At 44.6% G+C, this 9,233-nt stretch overlaps 1 protein-coding gene across 1 annotated transcript in view; it reads right to left on the reverse strand.

Annotated features, from left to right (window-relative positions):
* The window catches only part of C2H16orf70 (chromosome 2 C16orf70 homolog), a 47,112-nt gene extending 41,816 nt beyond the window's left edge, over positions 1 to 5,296 (reverse strand). The window contains exon 1 of the mRNA XM_031950306.1: positions 4,952 to 5,296. Within this exon, the coding sequence (XP_031806166.1) occupies positions 4,952 to 5,015 (64 nt within the window). The 5' untranslated portion in view covers positions 5,016 to 5,296. The remainder of the gene's footprint in view (positions 1 to 4,951) is intronic.
* Between the last annotated feature and the right edge of the window lie 3,937 nt (positions 5,297 to 9,233).

The raw sequence follows: 9,233 nt of genomic DNA on the forward strand, positions 1-9,233 counted from the left end.
AATATTAGAGACTGTCTTATTCAACTCCCTCCTCCCCCATTTTACGTAAGAGTAAACTGAGGCCCCAAGAAAGGAAATAACCTTTTAAGTGATAGCCAGAACCTGAACCTAAGTCTTTCTGAGTTTTATGATTATATCCTTTCCACTAAGCTGCACTGCTCTTTCACATAATTTTTTTCACATAATGTTTTTGACAAACAAACAAAAACAGGGACACACAGGGCGACAAATAAGAAAAACCTCACAGGGATAAATGGCATAAAGAAATAGCCGCTTACAAGAAAGTATGTGGTATATCGTTCTTTTAACCATGTATCATGTATTAGCTAGAAAAGAATTATTCTCTAAGAGAAAGATTCTTCAACTCAAGATGAGTTTCTTTAATCAATCTTTCTTCCCTTATGGCAGGAAATATGTGTCTGCCAATTAGCCCAAGGGACACTACTAAGTGTGAAGCCTTTGACCCTAAAGCATTCTTCCTTTAATCTCCAAAAACAACAGATAAAAGCTTAGTAAAGAAGTACTGCATGTATGAAACAAGTGACCCACTTAGGAAAACAACAGCTAAATTTGTTCTGATGGCATGTTTGTTACCTTGATCTAAAATACAACACTGGATTAGTGTTAGAAGCACAAAAAACAACTGCTTACCTTTCATTTAATAACAGATATATTAAATTGCCGATTTATTTCCCACACTGGCACCACATGGATATGAAATCATATTTATAATCAAATTTTCTTCATGTGAATCTATCCTTAGGTTTTAAAGACTTAGTAGTGCCTGAATCACTTAATTCTATATCTCTTAGGGAGGAAGAGCTACAAAAAACTAGCTTATTCAAAAATTCCTGATTATTATATTATAAAACCATTCTGTCCAAAAGGAACAAACATTTCAAAGATGGAGTAGGAACTCAGTTTGACCTTTGTTAGAAATAGTAAGACATTCTCTCTCAACTATTTACAACCAAACAAAGGAATTCTTCCTTAGATTATAAAAGTAGTTGGGAAGAGACAGGTAGGGAGTATAGTGCATAGAACTCAGGACCTGTAATCAAGAAGTTATAAGCTTCTTGACACTATCTAAGGGAACTTAGGTAAACCACTTAATCTCTGCCTCGGTTTCCATACCTATAAAATGGGGATACTCACAAAACTTACTTCAAAAGGTTGCTGTGAGGATCAAATGTGATAATATTTATAAAGCACTTAGCAAAGGGCTTAGCATACACTAAGTACAATATAAATGTTAGTTATTATAATTGTTTTTGTTATAAATGGTTTTTTTGAATCATATTTCGGTAATAGTTCAGTTGTCAAGGTAGGTAATATTGCCCTATTTAATAGACCAGAAGATCAGAAAGGGGAAGTAAGGAGTAGATAAAAACTTTAGTTATTAAGCTGGTGATGGAACACACCTCTCATCATTACACCAAAGTTGCTTCCACTGTATCAGGCTAGATTTCTAATGTTGTTTATCTGACCACACTATGAAGAATGTTTATTTAGGAGATTCTGATAATTCCCTTTGGACATGATATCTGCTATTTAAAAGAAGAAAAACTTAATGCTTCTTTATAACAACCTATTCTCTAAATCTTATTTATTATGCAAGCATAGTCTTCAGTATGTGATACTATTCAAATATCATCTACATTCCCCCAACTTTTAGCTGAACAAAATAAAATGCACACTCATCTTTTCTCAGTTATGCCATTTCTGGAGTTTTTCTATTCCTTCATCTCTGATGTTGTCCCAAACTCCAAGTGATACCCAACTATTAGGAAGGAGGCCAAGGAGTTCAATCCTCTTGCTAACTGTGCTATCTGCCAGAGAGGTTCTAGGATCATAAACAATCAAGCCAGGCCTCAAGACAATATCAAGGCACAATGATATGAAATGAATTATCAACAGATTTCCCATAAGGTGATGCCAAGTATTCAGGAGAAATCTATCACTCTTGCAAATGACTACTGCTTTAGAGTTAGGTACTTATACTCTAATGCAATTTCTTTTCCACTAGGTCCCCATTAGTAAAACTAATGAATTCCCGTGAAGTGGTTAAATTATTTGCATTCAAACTGTATAATTCCACTGAATTGGAATTATAAAATTTTACATAATTATAGCTTCAAATAATGCAAATCTTTATAAATAGCACAGACATATTACTATATACCTAAATGTATAGTAAGTGCTATTCAATCATGGATTTTTCACATTTGCTAACAAAAATCTCTTATGCCAATCTCTACTAAATAATCTTAGTTATTAATTTTCAGAGGAAAATCAGTTTTTCCTTAAATGAATGGCCTTCAGCTTATGTTCCAATCTTTGCTGAATTTCATAATGAATTTGAAAAGGTGAATTTTTTGTGCTACAACTACAATTTGTAAACTTACTTTTACTTAAGAAGACAACAATCAAGCTCTGATCTTCTATAAAGTTGAATTTTTTTTTCATATGAGTGATATAAGAAAAAATGTAAACTAAAGAGAGCTGGAGTAGATGACCTCAAGTCTTATCTAGATTAATCTATGATACTATTAAAAAAAGAATATACATAAGACAGTTACGTATGTAAAAACACACACAGGGCAGTGGACGGGGCCCATTGGCAGGAAGACCCAAGTTCAAATCCTGGACTCTGACACTTCCTAGCTGTGCTGTCCTGGGTAAGTCACTAATATGGTTTAACTGTTTCCTTATCTGTAAAAGGAGCTGCAGAAAGAAATGGCAAACCACTAGGGTATCTTCGCCAAGAAAACCCAAACAGGGTCACAAAAAATCAGATATGACTGAGAAACAACCGAACAACAAAAGCATATAAAAGCATTATATAAATGTGAATTTGGCAAAATGACTGATAGTGACTGATTTGGAGTTGGAAGATGTAGGTTCAAATGTCAGTTGCTTGCTACCAGTGTGACATACAAATGTCTCAGATGTACACTGTCTGAGACAATCTTAACCAGTTGAGAGAAAGAATGGCTTAGGTGATCTCAGATCTTCTCAGTTCAAAAAACAAATACTTCCAAATTAATATAAAATAAAACTTACAAATAAGTGAAATGTCAAAATTCCCTTTAGCTGAGACATTAAAACACTTCCCTAAAATAGTTCCTTTGCCTATGCAAAGACAGTCAAGTCTCTCATTATTTCAAATCCGAAGAGCTGAAAGCCAGTTTTTGCCCAGGCAGTAGTGTCCTGCTTAATCTGCTAGTGGTTAATTCTGAAAAGCAGGCCCTGGTAGAGTTCACATTTATCCATCAGTTCTAACTCCAATTTCAGGTAGGGCCAGGAGTCAGCAGAGATAGATAATGCTTACACCATGGTGTGAAGGGATTCACCAGACATTTAATTCCTAGAAAGAAGCAAGTTATAGGAGGAAAGTACTTAAAGATAGGCGTTACACCATCAACTTGGTTCCTTCACTATCACGTTCCCTTTTTCCTTCCTCCTGAGAACTTGAATATTCCTACTATGTTGAGATTTTAGCTACGAAACTGTCAAGTGTTTTTTCAGTCTGCAATCCTGGGTTTGCCTAACCATTCAAAGATAGGTCCAAGCATGGATGATGGTGTGTGCAGCGAGAGTAGGGAGGGAAGCAGAGTAAGATAATTTAGAAGCTGAATCTTGACGAGCTACTAAAGTCGGTATCTTGTGACTTAGGAAAAAGAAAGTAATTCCCCTAGATTACTGATTTTGTTCTTTATGGCTCAGATGATGCTATGACATTTAGGCCCAGCTAAGACTTCCAAGAGCTATCAGAAAATGTGGCTAATATCTGAGAGTAGTTGGCCCAAGCCAGGAAAACAAATCACTCCATACCACGGAGCCAAAAGAAGTCAGCATTTCCATCGAAGTCAGTCACTGTACAGAGAACTATGGGTTAAAGCCCCAGAAGAAGTAGCTAGAAAACACTTTTTCATTTAATTGAATTCAGTTCCTCTGGTGAAAAATCAGAGTCGCTGAGATAAAAAAAGCTTCTGTTCATTGCACCTTCTCAAAGACTGTGAACTGAGAGGCAGAAAATCCCTCTTGGAACTTAAAAGGCGATTTTCTCAGATTCAGGAGCAAGCGAAAGTACAATTCTAAGTAGCTCAGAACGCACTGGACTTCAGTGGGGTGCAGGACTCCAGGAAGCAGAGCCTTCTGAAAGATCCTAAACATAAAAGGGTTATCAGCGGCAACCCTTTTCCTAGAGGCCACGCGCGGAAAATGCAGGGCACTCAAGTTACTGACAGGAGGAGCAAACCAATCCCAGCCCAAGTAAACAGAGAGGTGAAGATCTGGCTGGGAGAAGAGAGGGAGGGATTAACCTCGGGATTCAACAGGGAAAACCAACTAACAAATGAGACCAGCACAGGAGGCCAGAGCCCAAGTCTAGGCAAAGCTGCGCCTCAGGAACCGGACCGAGAGCTCCGGGCCCTGGAATCCGCAGCCAGAGGTCGGCCCGCGAGCCCTGACCTGGGGGACCCCGCCCCCGGAGGCACCCGAGAGGGGGCAAGCGCGGGACCGCACACGGGGCCGGGGCCGGGGCCGGGACAGGCGCGGGGAGAGGGCCCGCCGGAGGAGGGCCCGCCGGAGGAGGGCCCGTGCGCCCCCGCCCCACCCCCGTGCGGGGCGCGCTCCGCTGTCAGAGAAGGGTCTCAGGCGCGCGCCGGCACCCCCGCGCGGGACGAAAGGGGGCGGGACACAGCTTGGTGCCCGGTCGCGAGCTCACACTGCCCGCTTCACACGCGGGACGCCCCCCCCCCCCCCCCCCCCCCCCCCCCCCCCCCCCCCCCCCCCCCCCCCCCCCCCCCCCCCCCCCCCCCCCCCCCCCCCCCCCCCCCCCCCCCCCCCCCCCCCCCCCCCCCCCCCCCCCCCCCCCCCCCCCCCCCCCCCCCCCCCCCCCAAGCGCCCGTCCACAGCCCTGTCTCGCCCCCTCGGCCCCCGCACTCACCCAGCGTGAGCTCCCATTGCTCATTGCCCAGCGATCGCTCGGGCACCACCTCCAAGTCGAGCATTGGCCCGGCCGGCCGGGCTGTGGCGGGGCCCGGGTCTCGGTCTCGGGGGGCGCGGGGCGGCTTCCCGCGGCTGCTCGGCCCGAGCTGGGGGAAGGCAAAGTGCTGAGGCCGCTGGCTTCTCTCTGGGCTCCCGCTGAGCCGGCCCGGGACCCCGGTCCCGCCTCCTTCCCTAGCACCGCCGGCCAGGTCCGGCCAGCCCGCAGACGCCCCTTCCCTTCTCTCACCTCCCCTCCCCTCACCGGCAACAGCGGCTGAGGATGCGGCAAAAACGCCGTGCGACTACCGTAAAGCGCACGGAGGCGGGGAAAGGGGCGGGACTAGCTCGGGGGCGGGGCCTGGACTGAATCGCGCCTTGGCGGGGGGGGGGGAGAGACGCGGCGTGGGGAGGAGGAAAAGGAGGAGGCGGGGCTGGCGTCTGCCTTAGGGAGGAGTAGGAAAGACTTTACCATCGAAAGGGGGACACAGGGCTGAACCATTGGGCGGCCCTGCCGGGGAGCTGACGCGGCGCATGCGTAATACCCAGCAGTTCGGCCGCGACCGGGCGGATGGGGGGGAGGGGCGGCGGTCCGGGCGCAGGCGCAAAGGGCAGAGTGAACGCCGATCGCCCTGCATCGCTGGGGCTGTCCCCTCGGGCACCCCCTTCTCTCTGTCCCTTAACCCCCGGACTTTTCCCCTCGCTTCTGGGAAGAGACGGCTCTTCCCCTTATGCACACCCCGTCAGCAGATCTTTCCCCTCCCCCGCTCTCCTCGCTCCACCCCCGCGCCCTTCCCCGCAGCCTGCTCCTCTCCTTTCTCTCTTAATAGCCACTAGAGGGCGCAGTTGGGAAAGATCTGAGTTCGAATTTTCCCAAAGACACTTAATAGCTGCTCTCTATCTCAGTTTCTTCATCTGTTAAATGGGCATCATGGCACAACTCAGTGAGTGGTTCAGAAAATTGCGTGAAATCCCTATTTTGCAAACGTTTAACCACTATCTAATGCTCGCTACTATTGTCAAGGGAAACAAAGCTGGTACTACCCTCCGCATTTAGGCTGCAGTTTTATTTCTCATGACATGAATCCATCTCCAAACATTCCTGCTTGGAGAAAGACGTGTCCAGGCTAACACATAACCCTCTCCATTCCTCCCTGACTTCTGACACGACTCTGCCCCAAAAGAATTTAAGGTAACATTTATGGGAATCTTGAATAAGGAAAAATATCTTAAAGTAAAACCCCAGTTTAATATTACAATAGCCTCCAAATTGCCATCCTTTTGCTCCAGGATTACTTTGCTTCTCTAGAGTTGTTGGTCTTTCTGACTTTTCATGATCCCATTTTTTTTTTGGCAAACTGAAGCGGTTTATCGTTATTTCCTTCTTCAGCCCATTTTACAGATGAGAAAACTGAGTCACAGTTAAGTGACTTGCCCGGGGTCAACACAGCTAGTGAGTGCTTGAGGCAGGATTAGAACTCAGATTTCCTTGACTCTAGCTCCTATTTGCTGTGCTACCTAATGGTCCCTTAGGATATACTGTAATTTACTGGCTTCAAGGCATAGAAAAAATTGCCCCTTAATCCTAATTCACCCCGCAATCCAAACCATTCGATATGGTTTTCACCTCCAATCATCTCTGGAATCGGTCCCTTTCTCTTTCAGTTCACAAAAATCACCATTCAAAATCAGGGGCTCATTCCAAGGGCTACAGAAATTTGCCTCCCTCCTTCAAGTTTTTCCTCGTTCTGATCCATCTATACAGCTACCCTTGGAGTGCCCTTAGCCTGTAACTGTCCTCAGTCAGCTCGCACGGACATAGGTTTGAAAGGGACTTCGGGGGACAGGGAAGGTCCCTTATAGATGAACTGAAGGTTAGATGGCTTCTGCCAAATCACGGAGGTGTGGAGTCAGAGGCACTGTTTGAGCCTAGGTCCAGCCTGGTGGTGCCACGGTACACAGAGCATTGGGCCTCTACTCAGGAAGGTTCATTTTCCGAACCTTCGGAACTTCCATTTTCCGGAGTTCAGATGAGCCTCAGACACTTACTAGCACTGTTGATGGGGTTCTAGTGACAGTCAGAGAGTTGAGGGAATCCCCTTTTGGTCAGCGCAGGTCCTTCCGGAAAGAATTCACAAACCTGAAGAGTTTTAAGTGGCAAAAATGGAAGTTTATTGTTGGATGAGAAGTCAGCTTTACTAGAAAAACGGACTTCTTCAGTGGCAAAGTCCTAATAGGGAAATGGAGGCTGGCACTGAGAAGAGAATGCCTTCTCAGGGGACAGGAGTGCTGGCAGGCAACAATGCTCTACTGCAGATTTCTGCAAAGAAATGAGGAGCAGAAACCTATTTTATGAGTAGATGTTGGCAGGAGGCTGGGAGCAGTTTGAACTGATCAGACCAGGGTCTCCAGATTGAAATTACTTTGAAGGCCTTTTCAGCCTGAATTTGAATGGAGATCCAGCTATCGGTGGAGGTGATTTGCCTTAGAAATGCCCCAGCCTGAGAAACTCCCTCACAGACTCCTGGGAGGGTCAGGAATCAAAGGGGACAGAATTTCAGTGTTAATTTTACAGATCAAAAGGGAACACAGTTTCACACCCCAATCAGTGTGACTGAGCAAATAAAGTCCTTCACTAATATGGCTCCATCCCACTTTTCTATCTTTATCACACCTTTCAAGGGTCTAGCCAAACAACTTTCCCCCCACCTCTCTCCCATCTCCAGGCAGTTGTCCTGACTGTGGAATCCTCTTCACATTGGAATCCTTAGTTTTCTTGGAGGCTCAGCTCAAATACTGTTTTTTGTGAGAAGGGTTTACTGATCCTTTCTGTTGGAGGGACCTCCTGACATCTCCCCCAATTCTCTTGTATTTATCTTGTGTTTTTATGTGTGTGTGTGTGTGTGTGTGTGTGTATGGAAAGAAAGAGGAAGAGAAAGAAAGGGAAGAAAAGGGGAAAGGGAGAAAGAAATTATATATATATATATTTTAGCTACTCTCCCAACTCACTTATACTGACCAGGGCAGTCCCCAAAACTCTTTTACCATATCTCTTCCCCTCCCTGACCACATGTACACCACCAGTTCTAAGGATAATCCCTAAGAATTTAAGAGTAGTTTTTTGAATTCTATATAGTTCATGAGCCCCCCTACTAGTATGCTTTATCTTATTATTATGAATTTAGCTTCTCTAATTTTGCACATCATGTTTCTAGGGACTATTTGTGTCTGACCTTTGGCAGAGCATTCTGAGCTCATATTGGTGTGATCAGCTATAGTTGGACAAACTGTAATCGATTCTAACATAGTGGTGTCATTTTGATCCTCTTCAAGTTCAAAAGACAACAACTAACCAGCCAACTAATTATGAGTTTATATCAGCTAGACTTAGCGAACTTTGGAAATGAGTATTTACTATGAGAGTATACTTGATAGAAAACATCCCCTCTGAGCCCCCAAAAGACACACTCTTCCATGAGGATATACAGAATCAAAGGGAAATTGGGGTCAAATTTAGAGAGTACATGTAGCATAGGGGTAACGCATGGCTCCTGAGAGTCCTTTTGCTAGAGTTTTCAAAATATTCCTCTTAGGGAATGATAGATTTTTTTCCTGCTAGGCTCCTTGAAGAGCCTTGAATTTACCTTGATTCATTCTGTCCAGTTGAGCCTCAGATTCTATTACATACACTGCCATGAGATTTTTAAGGGACAGGAAGAAGTCCCAAATCTGAAGTTCACAAATCACCCTCTGGTTAAGAGAGGGAAGGGAGGAGACTGAGACCAGAGCTGAATACTCCTCACCTCCCTCCAAGTGATTCCTTCCCCAGGGCTTGGTTGGAATGAGTCTTCCCCATTTTAACAGATGTTTTAATCTTTGGATTCTGAATTGACTTGTTATTTTATACAAATTTCCTAGAGCATAACCATTCCTCAATAAATCTAAGACACACTTGCTTTGTGGCACAGTTTCATTTCATTTATGACTTCTAAATTGATCGAATGATCAATCGATCACTTCTGAAACCTATGATTTATCAATTAATATATAGACCTTCATTCCTAGCTTATACCTCTGATTGAGAGTCTCTCCACAAGTAACAGGGCATATATCATTGCTTACATTAAATTGGGTGAGGGTAATTACTAGATTGGCTCAATTAACTCCAACCTGTGTACTTAGTGTTGCTCCTCTCTAGAATATAAGGTCTTTTAAAGTGAGAAGAGCTTCATTTTTGAATTTGT

Source organism: Sarcophilus harrisii, chromosome 2 (assembly GCF_902635505.1).
Source record: "Sarcophilus harrisii chromosome 2, mSarHar1.11, whole genome shotgun sequence".
Classification (NCBI taxonomy): Eukaryota; Metazoa; Chordata; class Mammalia; order Dasyuromorphia; family Dasyuridae; genus Sarcophilus; species Sarcophilus harrisii.